Source organism: Anneissia japonica, unplaced genomic scaffold (genome assembly GCF_011630105.1).
Source record: "Anneissia japonica isolate Jap-2015-1 unplaced genomic scaffold, ASM1163010v1 scaffold695_len1296351_cov181, whole genome shotgun sequence".
Lineage (NCBI taxonomy): Eukaryota > Metazoa > Echinodermata > Crinoidea > Comatulida > Comatulidae > Anneissia > Anneissia japonica.
Window position 1 is genome coordinate 354,222 of NW_022740852.1, and position 18,430 is coordinate 372,651.

General features: G+C 35.0%; 2 protein-coding genes across 4 annotated transcripts in view; both read right to left on the reverse strand.

Moving 5' to 3' along the window:
* LOC117118437 (short-chain specific acyl-CoA dehydrogenase, mitochondrial-like) overlaps window positions 1–8,782 on the reverse strand; it is a 12,232-nt gene extending 3,450 nt beyond the window's left edge. Inside the window, exons 1-6 of one of the 3 annotated variants that reach the window (XM_033263030.1) lie at window positions 8,693–8,782; window positions 6,494–6,639; window positions 4,647–4,796; window positions 1,512–1,623; window positions 1,220–1,371; window positions 311–481 (exon numbers count right to left, since the gene is read on the reverse strand). In XM_033263030.1, the coding sequence (XP_033118921.1) occupies window positions 311–481; window positions 1,220–1,371; window positions 1,512–1,623; window positions 4,647–4,796; window positions 6,494–6,639; window positions 8,693–8,765 (804 nt within the window). In that variant the 5' untranslated portion in view covers window positions 8,766–8,782. Of the gene's footprint in view, window positions 1–310; window positions 482–1,219; window positions 1,372–1,511; window positions 1,624–2,697; window positions 2,848–4,646; window positions 4,797–6,493; window positions 6,640–8,692 lie in introns of all 3 variants that reach the window. The other 2 variants (XM_033263029.1, XM_033263028.1) reach the window with 2 other exon arrangements.
* Window positions 8,783–9,351: 569 nt separating this feature from the next.
* LOC117118428 (DC-STAMP domain-containing protein 2-like) lies at window positions 9,352–17,973 on the reverse strand. The gene is made up of 7 exons (XM_033263019.1): window positions 17,853–17,973; window positions 16,687–17,018; window positions 15,511–15,784; window positions 13,398–13,561; window positions 12,896–13,066; window positions 12,278–12,410; window positions 9,352–11,647 (listed from the first exon to the last, which is right to left on the reverse strand). Exons 2-7 carry the CDS (start codon window positions 16,963–16,965, stop codon window positions 10,371–10,373), a joined length of 2,298 nt encoding a protein of 765 aa, XP_033118910.1. The 5' UTR covers window positions 16,966–17,018; window positions 17,853–17,973; the 3' UTR covers window positions 9,352–10,370.
* Between the last annotated feature and the right edge of the window lie 457 nt (window positions 17,974–18,430).

Sequence of the window (18,430 nt, forward strand, 5' to 3'; positions counted from 1 at the left end):
GTCGACCACCCGCTGAGTGCTCAGCGCGATTACCCAGTGAAATAAACGGAATATGGTTGGCGTTTTTTGCTCGAACGGGCCCTATGTTTTAACACTTGACTGAACTACATTTAAAAAAGAATCCTAATTTAAATCCAAAATTACATAAAACAATTTTTTATTATGAAGGAAAAAGCAATTATTATGTTTATATAAAAGGAAGTCATAAAAACAATGTTTTTCTAATATCGTTCTTGGAGAAAAACTGAACCAACATCACTTAGAACTGATGCATTATTAATTAATAATATTGACATGAAACTTCAATTACCATTGCAATCTTAAATCCAAATCCTGGTTCCCCTAGAAGGTTTTCTTTTGGAATTCTGCATTCTTCAAAGATGAGGTAGGTTGTGGAAGTTGCTCGGATGCCCAGTTTATCCTCCTTCTTGCCTAGCGATAATCCTTCAATAGGCTTTGGAACGACGAAAGCACTAATACCCTGTTAATAACAATAATAGTAATAATAATAAGACTTATGAAGGAAGGTCACAAAAACTACTGTAAACCCAAAAGCTACAACAGACAATAATAAAGCAATAAATGGTGTCCCAAGTTGGAAGAACCCATGATTCCAAGAGAAATCTAGTTTATTCAATGAGCTTTCTTAACACATCTAATTTTATTTTGCAATGCATGGTGATTATCAGCTCACTTCCAGGAACCAATTGGAAATACAGTAGGAAAAACTTGTAGATATAATGAATTTTCAAAAGATGGGTTAGATTCCAGGAAAAATGTAGATATTCCGGAGAATCCCACAACTTGCGGGATGGAGCCTTGAGACCCCTACTGTACAAAAAAGTGCAGCATTCAACTATTGTGTTGCGGTACAGTTGTTGAAATGTATATATTTGAATCAATCACGCCCATATTAAGCATGTAGAATTTGCAATTGTCAAAATGTAAAATGTGTGTGAAATGAGCACTTGATAATTAACAAATAATTAAATGGAGATGAATACAAAGAATGTAAGACTTCTTCACTATATCATTAGCATCATTACATTTAAAAAGGAATACAACATTGATTTAATTTTGTTTCTCAATACGACCAAAGCTGGTAAAGTCCACGAAAATCCCAGTCCCAATGTGGTCCTTAATTTGAGGAAGACCTGTATTCAAATTTAAAATTTGCCATTTTGAAATAAAGGGGGAAAATAATGATACGATCCTTTACCTTGTGTTTTAAATTTTTATCTGTTGTGGCAAATACTACAGCTGCCTCAGACTCGAAACCGTTGGTGATCCATGCTTTCGTACCATTCAAGACCCAATGGTCTCCATCAAGGTGTGCTGTCGTGGAAGCTGCACCTGCATCGCTGCCATTACCTAGAGAAAGAAAAATGTGTGCGGACTTGTCCCAATGATGACTAAGTAACAACATCTTAAGGGCAAAGTAAGCCTATCATCCAATCAAAATAATAGAATATAAAACACATACATACAGCTTTAGTATTGTATTACTGTACCTGGCTCACTTAAACCAAAGCAACCGACACGACTTCCATCAACAAAAGGTGTTACGTATTTTTGTTTTTGTTCTTCATTTCCATATGTCATAATTGGTGCTAGATATAAAGACTATAAAGAAAGCATAAAGAAATACTGTAGTAAGCATATCTATAATCTATTATGCTATGGTTTGTTTTGTACTAGCTATATATTATTATAGAATATATCTTGAGTTTAAAATGCTTTTCCTTTTTAGCTGTGTTTCAATTATTTTTCATATATTAATAAATAGTCCTAACTGCCAATGATATATACGGTAATGGCACTGAGAATAATTTAATTAAAACTTCAATATATACAGTAGTGGTGTAAGACAAATATAATATAAATAATATATATAAACTAGTAGGCAACTTTCTTAACTAAATGTAATTAATTGAAACACTAAATAAACAAACAAATAATAAAATACATAAAATGTTACATCTCTTTTTCTTTTGTTTTGTAAAAACTAAGTAATTGATGCAGGAAGAGAGTTCCAAAATCCTTAAAGATAAATGTAATGCTATTTTATATGGGGGAAGGATTATGATTTAATACATATAAAATGTTCATATTCTTAAAAGGTCTCTTTACTGATCAATATCATTTAACGGACATGACAGTTGCCATGGGCTAATTAAAATATGATACATACATACATGCAAGATATGTTTTAGGACATGAAAAAAAGGATATACTTTGTCAATGCTTACTTTCTTTAATCTTATAATTTTTAAGCCAGTTAAAATGGTATCAAATGTAGGCCTACTCACACCAGGATTAAATGCTGCCATACTAACCTTTTCATGAAAAGCCATTTTGGTTCAACGTGTCTGCATTCCAGGAGATTGTAGAAGAGAAGCCCTTACAGGGATCTGGAGGTAAAGCCCCTACAACTGAAGCATTCCAGCATTCTTTTTGCTGGGTTTTTTTATGCAAAGGAAGAGGGTGGTTTAGTTTATCACTCAGAAGGGGGTTCCCACAAAAGAGGGTTACAGGCATGAAAGTTCACTAGGAACCAATGAGATAATCTATTTACAAACAGCAAACTGACTATTATGTAGAATCAAAGTATTAAATGAACTTACCTTTTGGGGAGGCTGGACACAGTTAATGCAGACAAAAATAATTTAACCTTAACCTATCAATCTTTATACTTACAATGTGGGCACTTAAGATAGTTCCTGTAGATGCACACCCCCTGCTGATTTCCTCCATAGCTAGAGCATATGACATGGCATCTAAACCAGCTCCACCATACGACTCAGGTACTAGAATTGCCATCAGGCCTAGATCACCCATCATCTTAACCTGACCATAGCCAAGTAGAATTTGATGTCATAATGCTAAAAGGCTGCACTAAGCATGCAAACCAAGCACAGAGGGAAGTAGGAGGTTGAAGATCAAAGCTGGTGGACAATAAACCTTCTCATAATTTCAATTGTGCATGCTTATTTCAGGCATATACTGCAGTCAATCACATGACTTATATTATGATTATCACCTGAATTTTTATAAAACGTTATATAGTTTATCCAAGGACTGCAAACAACCTTTTATTGCTGGTTAATAAAAACTTTTAAAAAAAACAATTGCATATCTCATATGATTTGCATGTGCTTTGAAATTTTACACAGGCATGCGCACTTGAAAGTAGGAGTAGTATTGAAATTCTGTAAGCATGACAGTGACTGCCAATCAGCACTCAATGTACTGCATCGGCATAAACAAGATATGAGCTGCTCACAAAGAGTCAGGAAGTATATAATATTAGCAAATTGGCAGAAGTAATTCAGAAGGACTATAAAAGCAAGAATGAGTGAAGCAAGTATTAGTGCTGTAATTCTCCAGTACATTAATCTATGCCAAATCCTAAATCCTTCATTTACTATTATATATACTCATAGACTGCCATTCCTGCTCTACCATTATTCCTGCACTAACTACACCATAACATTTGCTCTAACTGCCTGGCCTATCATCCTTTCTAGACAGACGTAAACTGCTGCAATCCTATTCCATCTGTCAAATCTTGCTGTTACAGTAGACTGCCATTACTACTGCTTGACTGCTATAACTCATTAGCCGCTCTCAACTACAGCGTGCCATCATACTTTCTGGAGACTGCCATCTGACATTCCAAACCCAACTGCCATAAATCTTGCTGCTAGTCTATTTAGCGTAAGGGCCTACAAAAAAATTTATTAGTTTATCACCCTATCAAAGAATAAAAACTGATGAGGGAGGGAGGGTTTTTTTTTAGCTAACCCCGCCCCCATTTTACCAATATTCACAAGTAAATCAATGGTTAGGGGCATATATAAAAAGTCATAAGAATGGAATCAAATTTATATTTTAAAAATATGTTTTTGTTGTCCCAGTAAACATATTTGCAAGAAATCCTGAGCTTTTTAAGTGAAAAAAGATGGAGAAACGACCGTCTGAAATAAAAATATATGTTGATTGAAAAAAAAAAATCAGAATTTCCCCAAAAGTAATGAGGGAGGTGGTGATAAACTAATAATTTTTTTTATGGGGCCTAATCGGCTCTTAACAACACCTCTCCTTACAGTGCCATCATACTTGCTGGAAGAGACTGCCAACATTCCCATTCCAACTGCCATCAAATACTGCTAGTAAAATTCCATTACTCCTGCTAGACTATTCCTGCTCTAACTACCATCAATCCTACTCTATACAACTTATTTTTCTTTGCAAACTGCCATGATCATTCAATTGTAAATCATATTGTCATTAAGCCAAATACAAGCAATTTATTATTATTTACAAACCATCAGGCAAGAACTTGTGAGAGCATACCATGATGATTATGGTGATGTGTGGTAGTGATCATGGTAGTAGTGGCGGATCCAGGAAGTTGAAAAAGAGGGGGAATTTCACTGATGGAGGGTCTATACAACCTCAGTCCTACCATGGCTGGGGTAAGGATGTAAAGATTTTAATGATAATGATAGTGTTGATGATGAAAATTATGAATGATAGTAATCGCCAACAGATTTAACAGATAAAATATATTTACTGAGGCTAAAGTAAACATCTACAATTCTCTTTCAGTAAAGGTCAGAGTCTTCTTCCACAGTTAGACTTACATTATTTACACTCATTATAACGCCACAACTAGCACACCCTCTACTGATCTCTTCAATAGCTATTGCATACGCCAAATAGTCTAAGCCTGTTCCACCATATTGATCTGGTACATCAACTGCCATTAATCCCAGTTCTCCTAATTTCTTGACCTAATGGAAGAGATGATGAAATGCAAACAGAAATGTGAAATTATTTCTAGCTATGAGAATTAAAGAATTGTTAATTAATCAGCACTGAAATGGTACAGAAGATAATTAATGTTACATTTTTAGCATAGACCTACTAACCATTTCTAAACAAATCTTGATCCTAAAAAAATACTCAAACATCAATGGCCACATCAAACTCCAAGTCAAAATCAAACTTTATAAATTATTGTAACTACCCAATCTAGTAATATTTAATACTAATCATTTTAATAATATATTCCTACTAAATCATCCTTCATCATGGTTTTAATATTTCTACAGAAGTAAGTTTTGCATGATTGATGAAATTAGTTGAGAAACAATGCAGTTTAAGGAAAAAGAAATGAGAGTACAGTAGTGTAAAGTAAAAATCATGCACACATATTCAATTATTCAATTAATAACAATTATTAACAACACTGATAATAATAATAATTTAATCAAAAATAATATTAAAACATATAGAAATATTGATAAAAATAATATTTTTTTCTCAAATATTAAGTACCATATTTATTAAAATAATATCGGCCAAATGTGACTGGCTCTGGCAAAACCAAAAGAAAATCAATATTCAGTTTTAGGTTTTGTAGATTTCTGTAAATTCTTATTTTAAATAGTATATTTGCTGGAAATTGGTTTAGTATTAGCAAAGTTATGAATACAAATTCATTTAATATCAGCCATGTAGGTTTTGAGAAAACAACTTCCAAAGATTCCAAAATCAATAGTTTAATTATTATTATTATGATTTATATTTTTAAAATAATTTTAATATACTTTTGTCTTAGATATAGTAATTGATATTTTGCAGAAATGCTCTTCAATATAAGCATCTTTTACAAAATGCAAAAAAACCTGAAAATCCTGATTTTCAAACATTTTGGGTGCTTGTGTGTAATTAGAAAATGTGACAAACGATGGGTTTTGCCAGAGCCAGTCACAAATTATAAAATGCACAACACCTTTCACCCCGGTCATTGAATCACATACCTTATGGAACAATCCTCAGCTCCCTGAGGAAGAATCCCATGAAGACTGCAGGCTCTGGTAATCAGTGCAGTAAAGTGTCCAAACACCCACCAAGTACCCAAATACACCAGTGTGGAGATAGACAACCTTAGGCAAAGTGCCTTTTCCAAGGTTACAAGAGAAATGCACAGTGAATGGGTCGAACCCCTGACTTCAAGATTGCGAGAGAAAACATGCTCATATTTGTTCATTTATTATTCCATGCAAATGGGCCAAAATTTGTGTAGCACAAGAAAAACTTATACACATGACAATAATAATTTTACTTTCCAAAACAAATTTATAACATCACTGTTATCATTGTTCATCGGGTATGAGCTCACTTCTGGCATAAGCACACCACCAATTTTATGGACAAGCTTTTAATGGGGTAAAAAACAAGGGTATGACTTTTACAAATATTCTCAGAATGGCTTTGAATTAGTCATGTGCTGATAAATTACCATTTGATTAAAAAGAGGATTCACCGGGTATCAGCCCACCCCCAAATTTGGCCCAATTTTGTGTTGAAGTGGATTGGGGGAGGGGGGATTATACCAGAGGAACTATGTGGTAATAGCAATAATAATAATAAAATAATAATAATAATAATAATAATAATTTGGAATGTTTATATGCATACAAACCTGTTCTTTTGGAAATCGATGTTCTTTGTCTAATTGTCCTGCAATTGGTGCCAGTTCATTGTCAGCAAAGTCTCTACATGTTTTCCTTAGCATCTCATGAGTCTCAGACAGAGCTGCCAAACTATGTGCTTTACATATTGAAGATCCTGAAAGTAGGGATTCACAGCATCCACACATTGAGTTATATCACTCTGATTTTACAGTTACTTAATTAAACACTGCAGTGATCCATCATTTAATTGTCTCTAAATGAGAATAAAACAAAAGTTTTATTTCATTTATAACTTGTCTGTAACTTGCCTGTATCTTCTGGCTGGTAGAAAGTATTAAATGTTTATACAGTAAATTATATAGCCCACTTGCAATAAAAATACAGGTGGAATTAATTTTAAATTTACATCTACAGATACACAGAATAATTAAATGGATGATTTCTCCATTTCTCATTAAGCTGAAACTTAAGCCAGGTGTCAAGTGATTTGGGCAAACTGTTCCACAGGCAAAGGAAAACAATGTTTTTTTGTACCTAGTCTGAAAAAAAATATTATTCTCTTATAAAACGCAAAATCTAAATAAATCTAACAAATTTAAAATTTCATTCTCTACAAATTTCCTCAGTAATTAGCAACATGTTTTTGAGGAATAAGTGAAGCTATGCATTTGTAATTACACACTGATGAATCCAATGACATTCAAATCCGAATTAAATGTCTACTGAAAAAGAGTCAGCCGTCATAGAAACTTGCTTTGAGTTGTGTCTTCATTTCAGGTTGATTCCAATCGATTTTTAAGGATTAGGCCAAAGTGCGATAATGCACTTTATTAAAACAATGGAAGGCGTAACTTTCACTCTAACATTAACGTTTCTCTGGCATGTCGTTTTAATCAATAGAAAATCTCTATGGCAACGCTATTGAGACTGCTGTACGAATGGTATATTCACAGGGTGTTGTGCTAGGCCTAGTTGTTAATTCTTAGACAGGAATGATTATTGCGTTCATTCGTCTGGAAATCATTGTTTATTAACCGTTTATTTGGTTTATAGAAGTTGATTTTTGTGTTCAGGACCGAATAAAACATCCTGAATTCGGAATAGGGAGATCCGGTTTTCGGAAAGTATTTTATTAAAGGAAGAATAGGAATCATTTTGGGACTTGAAAAAAGGTTTGGTTTAGCGTGATATTCGGTTTCCTGGGCATTTGGAATTCGGAGATTCCACTGTACCATAGTTTCATTCAATGGGGCCCTGACAGTTTTAAACAATAAAAGCTTGGTTCTGATGTTTGACATTTGTTTTTAATTTTGTGATCAATCTTCTTTGCATTACGTTATGAAAACATGTTTTTTTCTCACTAAAATTTGTATTTATACTCCTACATAGAGTACATAGGCCTACTGTAGCTAGCCCTATACCAGTCCCGAAAGTTGGCCTATGTATTGTTGGTTTTGTATTAGAATGGTCTGAAATTTTTCATCAGTCATGGACCATTCTATGTTGTCTGTTAACTCAGTTAACAGTTCATAAATGACATAAGCTGTGAGAATGAAAGCTCCCTCGGACCCCCACAAGGGGGCTTTCACCCCCTGGATTCCTACCGTGGGCCCTATGCGTCCCCTTGGCCCCCAGCGTGTTTCCTTGCTTCGCTCACTTATTAGAGGTCCCCAGTAACAGTCAGCGCCAGGGCTCCACAAACTCTGTGATGCTAATGATTGTTTACTGATTTGTTTACAGTCACGTAAATATATCCACTTCCATAAATTAAAGTGAGACTCAATCAATCAAAATAAAAAAAATAAACCAAAATGTTTGACAAGGTCTATATATGCTAGGCCTAGGCCCTATAGCATTTTTAGCACTGGGCGGCTTGAGTTGTTCTGCACTCATGGGGAAAAATACGGGTAGGCAGGACAGTGGTGTTTATGTGCTGATGTAGCCTTGAAAGAATTGTGTGGGTAGGTCCAAGACCAGGCAGAGCTAGGCCTAGCATATGTATTGTTATAAAATCCCTAGATTAGACTAGGCCTAGGGAGGCGAAATTGAGTGTTGACAGAGAGTGTGATACATACAGGACAGGCAGGCCTTCATATCATATCGGTCGGGCTAAGTAAGCTACTTTCATATACATATAATTAAGGGTATACAACTCAGTCTACACTTCAGTTAGTTAGGCACAGTTCACTTAAAAAATGGGAACTAACCTGAAGAACCAACTTTTGCTAATAGAAGTTTCCTCGAGATCTTCTGTAATGTTTTCGCTGCAGCTGCTGCCATGTTGATTTTTGATATACGCCCTCTCATGACGAACTTATTGTATTACCGGTTCCCGGACATAAACTAATTCATTTTTCCTTAGACCTGGTTTGTGTTGACAGTCTAGATAAATTTACTTTAGTGTACTTATTACTAACCAGTGTAATAACACAATATACTTTACTTGTATACATAAATTCATATTATTACAGAATCTAGAGCAGAAGTTTGAATTTTTGGGATTCATTAGGTCAAACTTGTAAGTTTGACCAATGGTCAATGTTTTATATTTATTAACACCTATTTACCTTCTTTGTTCTAGGGACACATTGTTCCAAATACAGTACAGTTTACTTGTCTATATGCATCATTAAAACTGAAAATATAGCCTATACGTAGACCTATCATGAGTTTACACTTTTATGTAATGTTTTGTTCTAGGTGAGCTTAGTGTTAAGATATAGGTTGTAAGCTAGTATTTTGAAAAACTGGTCTCGATTACGGGTCTCTCGGAATTAGAGAAGGGTTTCGTTTGGAAAGATGTGTATAAGAGACAGGTCTTAGATATAGTAATTGATATTTTGCAGATTTATTATATTTTATGACAGTATTTGGTTCGAGAGACAAATGCACAGCTAAAATGGACTCTTGGCCTACAACAAAAATAGATATATTTATATTTGATGAAATAGAATAGAATATAGTTATTTCATATATGTCTATAATATAAACATTTGTACAGTTGAAATTTAATGGGCAATAAAATATAGTTTAATGTGGTATACACAGAGATGACATTAGGCACATTAAATCAAACAAATAAATAAAAACACATAAGTATGCATTTTCTTATAAGATAATATTAAATATGAAAGAAATAATGAAACTGGAAAGAAAATTTGACGACTTTCTTCCCCATTAATTTGTTCAATTCGTTTTCTCATGATTCTTTGAAGTCGTCGTTCGCCGTTGACTGCGAGTAGCCCCCCCTCTTGATCCTCTGTCTTTTTCAAACTTGGGTCCGTAAGTCACTTAAATTGTTGCGGTATAGCCTATATGCGCCTAGTTTTAGCTTTGAGGGTTTGAGAGTTAACAACTAAGCCCATGAGGTAAAAAAAAAGTTTAAGACATGGCACCTCTGGTTCACAAAAATAGCACTCTCATAAGTCATAAGTTAAATTTCATTCAACCAAGCTCTTATTTAATGTTTCTTCTTTTTTACAATGTGAATCCATGAGACAACATTAAAATGTCCTAAATACAGGAAATGTCTTTCAGCAGCCTAGCTTCACGATCGGTGGACATGCCTTGACTCAACTGAGAAACACAACGGAAAGCACTCATCAGTTGACAAACTTCACCGAGTTTAGTCAGATTTTATTGCTTCGCGTTTAATCCATCAACAATAAATTCATTTTTAATCTTCTGATATCTCCCAGTTTTTAAAACCTGCCACCCGTTTCTAGACCGTAGGGTAGTTCAGAAACAGCTGATTTAAGGTGGACGCGCAGCATTGTACCAATCGCAAAGTGGAGAACTCCGAATGTATGCAGATACATACGTCAACTCAATACAGTATACTTTCTTGAGGAAAATTTACGTAGCTACTAGCTTTGTCTACGGAATTCACTGAACAGCGTCAATTTCCCTTAAGTTGTAGTTTAACGGTTCTTCACAGAGTGTACATAGTTCACCAACTTCCTTTATACATTCCACGCAGTACATTCCCTTACAGTCTATAGTCTCACACTGGTGGAATTTGTCTTCACTCTCCTCTGAAGCACAGCCTATACATACACGATCCTTGCGACACATAATTCGACGACAGCAAGCGTTGTTAGCAGTAAGCCATGATGAGAAACTGATGTGTTCCATCGCCCTTTGCTCTCTGTCGTTCTCTTTGATAAGCTGCTGCAACATATCCCGAATTGTCTTACGTTTCTTAAGAGTCTGACTGTACAAATAGTTTATACGTTCTCTTTCTCGTTCCGGATAATAAAACGAAGCAATGCATCGGCGTAGCCTTAAAGCATATGCTTGAAACAACACCATTAATATGGCAACACCATACAACGCACCGATGATTATATTATTTCTTTCGTCTGGTCGTTTAGGGACAGGCAAACATTTGTTAGTGGCAGAGGTTGAGTTGTGTTCATTATTGTTCTGAAAGCCATCTCCCAACAAAGCTCTAGCAAAGTTAGAGAACATGCCTGTTCCCCCGATGTCCATCTCAGTTGTTCCTTCTCCTGTCAGCTCATACTCCACCTGACCATGCCTAGAGATTATATCAAGTAACCAGAACAACCCATAATCAACAAGTATAATAAGTCCAGCAATAAGAACATACATTAAAATAGTTACTAATCCTAAGGCGAATGTCCCACGCTCAACTTTTGACAATGCTAGTGTTTTTAAGTCTATAAGTTTGCCACGTTCTATCTTCTTCAATGGTAATATTGATTCCTTTCCACTATCTGTTCTTTTTTTATCAAGTTTTCTAAATTGTTTCGTGATGTAGAAGTTATCAAATCTATCCTTAGTTAGATATAGTTTGTGATACTGGTAGGCTCGATAAAGAAGGTAAACGACGGAGAGGGCAAGGAGACGATCGGTAAATAAGACAGCAGTGTCGAACAAGTTGAAAGTTTCTTCGAGTTCTGATTGAATTGCTGAAGCGATTCCGGCAGCAGATCTGCTTGAATTCCTCCTAGAATCCCAATATACATCAAAATCGATATCTGTGTAGAACATCTCTTCTATCTTCTCCGCAATATGTTCGGTAGCCTGTCCGACTTCATCTATAACAGCTCTTCCAAATTCGGGTGCCCTGCAAACTTTGTTTCCAAAGGTGATGATCTCGCAAAGAGGATCAATATCGAGCGGTTTGCATAGGTCGCCGGCTAGAAAATTATAAAAATAATATAAATTTATAGAACTCTATAATTTTATTAATATAAAAAGAGTCAATGAAATAATTATAACGTTTTTAAAAAAAGTAATTTTATAATCGAATCAATTTTATAAATTAAAACAAAAATAACATACCAATATTCAATTAATTAAATGGACAAGTACAATTACAAAACAAATACCACACAAAAATTGAGACCGGTGGAACCGAGAGAACACTGGCAGCCCTTTAAATATACTGTATTCAATTGTTTAATTAATTCCATATAATAACCAAGGTACTAAGAGTAAGAATAGTTAAGATTAGCGAGTACTCACGTATCAGACATTGGCCTTAATATAGAAGAAAGTCGTACATAAGACTTGAAATCTGTGAGTTGTGTAATTGGTAAAGTATGCAGAATGTTAACTGGAGAGATCAAACCAAGACATTGAGTATAGTTCAGAGACAACATTGTAGAAGGTCAGAAAAGAGTTGTTAGATTAACACATAGGACGTGCGAAAAAAGAAGCTAAGGTAAAATGGTCTTTGTAATCGTCTTGTATTTTCAGAGGACAATCATTCCTCTTGCTACAATAACCAGAAGAATCTCTGTGTAGACAACCTATTCTTTACTTACGTATTTTAGTTTTGCTCAATTTCTTTAAACAATTTTCATAAATTCGGTTCAAGACAACCTTGCAGTCGTTATATGCTACCTCCATTATACTTGTGCACGCATCTGCAGCATCTGATAAAACCGCACTTGCTGTCTGATGAAAGACGAAAGGAAATCCCATTAGGGAAAAGTAATGTTGTTATTATCTTCATTATGTCATAGCGTTTCTATTCAATATGAATAGCCCTACTGTTAACCATTCACTACAAGAGTAAATGTCTTTAAACCCTCCGCGAGTGCACGTCACGGTCTGCATTACAGTTCATATTGTAGTTGTTGCTTGAAGTCACGAAAAGGCACAATATCTAAGTAATTTATACCGTACTTTTAAGCAAGAGATACAAGGAGATGTTATTATTTATCCCCTTGGTCATTAGATCAATTCTGTATTGGCAAACCGGTGTCACATGATGTTGGCCCTCCATGAATTCAGTCCCCTGAACCAAAACTCCTTTTGAATGTTAAAGAAGCGATAGCTGCTGAGACATAATATCTATAATAAGTAATTTGATGTAAAGTTATAGAAATGTGTTGATCGTGTTCTTTTTTTCACACTACTGTGGTCGTAATTATACTAACCTCAAACCCATGGTTTATTCTTTCAAGTCCATATTCAATTGGTTCAAGTGACTTTCTGACATTGGCAGCAGTCTCTTCTAATCTCTTGATACTGTCTTGTATATTCCTGACGTAGTTATCGAATGATTGCGTTGCAGCATCTTGGATCTGTTGTCCTTGTTCATGCAGCAGCTGTGTCGTGAAATGGTTATAAGTTACTGTTTTTTAGACTGTTATGCTTATGTTACAGTAGATATTTTTAATTAAAATGCAGTACACTCCATATAGGGTACGCGCCTCTGTCTAGTGGGGTCCCCCTGTCGGGGGAACTACCACCTCCCCCACCCCCGTCGTAATTTCTACATGTAGACTCTAAAATCGATTAAATAAGCCTTTGAAACCCCTAAATTGTCAAAATTTTGGGAAAATCCCTCGTCGGACGCCCGCCCCGTCGGGCAAATCCTGGCGCCCCCCTCCTGTTGTTTACTGAAAAATTATATTTCACCCGATCAGACATATTTACCTCGGCACTGCAACTCATCGACTCTGATATTACGTTGCTATTATGGAATATGTTTGCGATGGGACCATTGAGCAGTAGAGTTAATGTGAACGCTATGAACGCAGCGCGTCCCCTAGAGGTACAGAGGGTTGGTGCCATCAATGCAGCTACACAACGTGCTCGTACTGCGAATAAAATGATATAAAATTAGTGAATTTTATTATTATTGATATTCGAATAATAGCTCATACTGTATAATAAAAACAAACTTTAAACTTAGGTTCACAACACACGCGACAAGTTCCTACGTATCGTGTTCACATGGTAGATACTTTGCTTCAGCCAGAGATGGAAGCAGTTTCCAGCACAATCATAAGGCTACTCTGCCAGGTCCATCAGATGGCATAATAGAAATGATGCGGTAGATGTTGAAGATCTTGCGTGTGGCGGTATTATCGTTATCCAGGGCCGTACGAGGACGCTTCGACTATGACACATGAAATGCCTCCTTGTGTTGTGAACAAAAGTTTAACCTAATATATAATATTATTATTGAAAATAAAACGGCCAGGCATTATTAAAAATTATTACTGACTTAAACCTTAACAGAGATATGTACATTATTATTTTAGTTCATGGTTGGTTCATTTAGTTGTTCTATCGAGCTTTCAAATTGACATTGCTCAAAGGATTATTTAAATAGAAAAAACGCAACATATTGATACTTAAAAATATTGATATTGATATTGATTACTGACTTAAACCTTAACAGAGATATGTACATTATTATTTTAGTTCATGGTTGGTTCATTTAGTTGTTCTATCGAGCTTTCAAATTGACATTGCTCAAAGGATTATTTAAATAGAAAAAACGCAACATATTGATACTTAAAAATATTGATAGTTATCTTAATATAATGTACATTAATTCATTAAATAATCTGTTAACAACAATCTGTGACATCTTGGTAATTATCTACTTATGGCTTCTCATATTATCTCCAAGTTTTTGAGCAACAGATGTACTGCGTTGGAAACAACTATTGCCAACTAAACCTCCATTGGCATGCCATTCTATATATTTCTTCTGAAATGCCAAACAAGTTGTTTGTTTGACATTTTCAAATTGGCCATCGTCCATATAGCTAATTTGAAAATGTAAGTGAAAATCTGTAGGCCTAAGTGTTTTTGTTGGTTTTTTTTTTTGCATGTAGTTCACTTGAAATCAAACTAATTTATAAATTATATTAATAAGCATATCGATATCGTATAGAACGCTGGCCTGTTGATATTTATTGAAAATTAATTTTAATTTCACTTTGAGAAACAAGCAAGTTCTGATAATTAAGGCCCTTTGGGTAGACAAATTAATTATGTATCTCACCGTTACCGGATTTTTCATAACTCTACCGAAGACATTTCGCAGCCCAAACCAGGGGCGGATTTAGGGCCGCCCCCCCTTTTTGGGCGATAAAAAAAAGAAAAAAAAGAAAGAAAAAGAAAAAAATGATAGCCCAGAACGCCTCAAATGTTATTTTCGGGCGTCTAGAACACAAAAATTTCGCGGACCCCCTAGGACATTTTTGTCTCGATCGGCCCAAATTTCGCCCCCCCCCACCTTTTTGGACATCTCTGGATCCGCCCCTGCAAACCTTTGAGTTGCAAAATGCCCGGGTTACAAAATGTCTAAAGCTACAAAAATCCTAGTTTGAAAATTTCTGCCACCGTAGCCCAGCGATACGAATAGGGCGTAGCATATGGAATTTTTCTTCAGGAGAATATTTACACCATAAGCATGAACTACTTCAATTAATACGTCGTGCATAAAGGAAAAAGCAACCAAAGCAGGGCTACTTGGTGGAAACGTTGACTTTCAATCTTGGCAACGTCTCAGAGAACAGACCGCAGAATTAGACTGTACCCTAGTGTTTTTGAGTGATTATGCTTATTTTCTATATTATTAACTTTAATATCAAATTATTATTTAGCCTATATTGTAATTTATCCTTTTGACCAAAATCAAATAATGGTCTGATGTAAGTATTTAAATATATTTTAAATAAAAATGTAACACATTACACACACATTGAATAGTTTATTTCTCTTTAGGACAAGAACCGAAGTAATAACATACCGGTACATGCAAGACTAAGCGCCATTCCGAACGTTGCAACGCCTGTGATGATGCAAGATGTGAAAAAACTATATAACAATCCATAATATAGACCGAGAAACAACACACCACCGAAAATGATCCCAAAACAGAAACCAATGACACCTTTGATGAAGCTCTGTTCGCTGTGTCGTCTGGCAAAACCTGCTGGAATTGGCGTCTTGCTAATGGAGGACTTCTTTTCCGCAACGTTGGCATACTTAGGAGAATCGATTTCAGGCGAACTTGATTTTGTCTTGAAAGAAAAAAAAAATCATATTTCTGAGGCATGACAGTCTTATACTGCAGGTATAACAATTTTGTGGAAACTTACCTACTAATGACTTAACTGGACTTGAATCATGATTATGGTATTCAACACGCGAGTTATATTATATTCACATGAATATGAAATATATAAGGTGTCTATATATGCCTACATATATATATATATATATATATATATATATATATATATATATATATATACATACATACATACCTATATATATATATATATATATATATATATATATATTCTCCAGAAGGTGACTACTTTGACGAATAGATTTTTTATAATAAAACAAAGCACCAGGCTTCAGATCAGGCTTCCTTTCTGTGGGCAGAATGCTAAACACATCCCTATCCGTTGGTTACAGTAATAATTATCCGTATGGTTGTTATAATTTTTACATTAAATTATAAATATAAAGACAAGATAATTATTACATAAACGTATTCATTTCATGAAATAAATTATTTGACAGAAATTTATGTTACCATAAATAACTCAAATGACGTCCTTCTTGGCTACTTCTTGTCTAGACATTGCATTATGACAATCGTAACTGTTATAGATAAGGCTAAGTTATAATTTATTCTCAGTACGTTTTAAAAGAGCGCCAAGAACATATAAAGTGAGAAGGCGCCTATCAGTAAAAGTGATGCCTAACTGTGACTTAAGTACATTTGTACATCCAAAAAGGTTATAATTTTCTTTTTTTACACAAAAATTACATATTAGGCCTACATATTATTACATATTTTTTTCTCTTCTCTTCTTAATAATTTTTAGTCTTCTATCTCAGGCAGCTGCTAAACGTTATGCGATTTGAAATCTGACTGAGAAAAAGTATAAAATATAATGTGGACACTTACAATGGAATCGTAAGATGGAGGATCAGCTGGTGGTGAAGATTGGCACTCGCTGCCTACGTCACAACCTACTCCAGTATTTGCGTATGCTACATCATCATCGTGCCAATGAGCATACGGGTTACCAATGACAAATCCATCAAGGTCTTGATTTGTGGGGGGTGGTGAAGATACTGGTGGTGGAGGCGGCCGTGTTGTCGGCAACGGTGGTCTCCGCGACGGCCTTTGGAATTTTTTTATTGATCTTGGTTTTGGTTTAGGCGGATCTCCAGCATCTCCCATGCTTACTGCGGTGGTTAACTGTTTAACTGAAGGCTTACCAGTAATAAACCGAACTAGAGAAGGAAGAAAACATGGGTTTAGCTGGTTAAGGTGCTGGATGACTTGATTTAGCCAGATTTCTCATTTGACTCATTTAACACTTATCAGATACTTGTTTTTATTGTTAATAGTGATTATGATGGTGGTGGTAACGACGATGATAATAATAATGCTGATGAGAATGATGATAATAAAGATGACGACGTTGACGATAACCGGTGACAATGACAACGATTATAGGATTATGGTTATTCATTCATTTTTCATATATTTACTAACAAAAACATTGATGTTCATCCTAGTTAGTACCATTTTCATGCACACTAATGACACAATGACCATTATTATCTACAATAAAATTAGACAATTCAGGATAATTGTTAGTTAGGCTCCTACTACAAACAAGCCTATATAAAATATCTAACGCGTAAACTATAGCCAAGATAAACATGAGTTACCCTCGCGAAGAATGATTTTTGAATTGCCACTTAGGATGGTTGTCAAAATCAGGAAATGACCCCAAATACAGTCATTCTTGCTTACTAGATGTCCCTTTAAACTTTTCATGAGTTCATATTTCAAATCAAATTTTTCGCAGAAAAACGACGCCGGTTACTGTTATTATCAGGTAATTTACGTGGCATTTTCTTCTACAAGTTCCATAAAATATATTTAGTAATGAATATGCCAGTAAACAACACATTGGGATACTAAATTGCTAAAATTTAAGCACTAATTAGCGTCTGCAAAAATGCCGATATTAGTCCTATTGCCGAAAAGCCTTAAACAACAGTAACACCTTAATGTAAGTTCTAAAACTAGTTATTGTCGGCAACATTATGGCTTACCTTAGTTTTCATCTACGTTCCTATGATTATAATTCTAAAGTTTGTACACTATGCGAGAATGAATCTTTAAAATGGAAGGGCTGTGTTAACTTAGTACGACAGCGTGACTATTCGATGTGATTGGACTAGGGGCTCAGCGTTTTCTTCCGTCATTACAATATATCCGGAAAAATTATATCCCTTCTGAAAATGTCACAGACTCAAATACGTGTCATGTAACCTAACAATAATGACAAATATGGCATGAACTTTGAATTCAATAAGATGCACAATCATATACACACATTGATTAATTTGGGTAGATTGCTTAACATTCCAAAGGAATTATACCATCATTATATAATCTTTGATCTCTCGATATCGAGGGCCATCCAATAATTTTCAATATTTTCAAAAGACTACAAAACATACGCTTTAGGGGGAGGGAGTTGAAAGTGTTGGCATTAAATTATTATTTAATGTACAAAATAGAATGATGATCTCGAAGTGGCACAAATCAACATTTTATTGTTTACTCTTTCAGGGGAGGGAGGGGTCACAGAAAAGAATAGGCCTATGTTTGTACTCTTATGAAAATG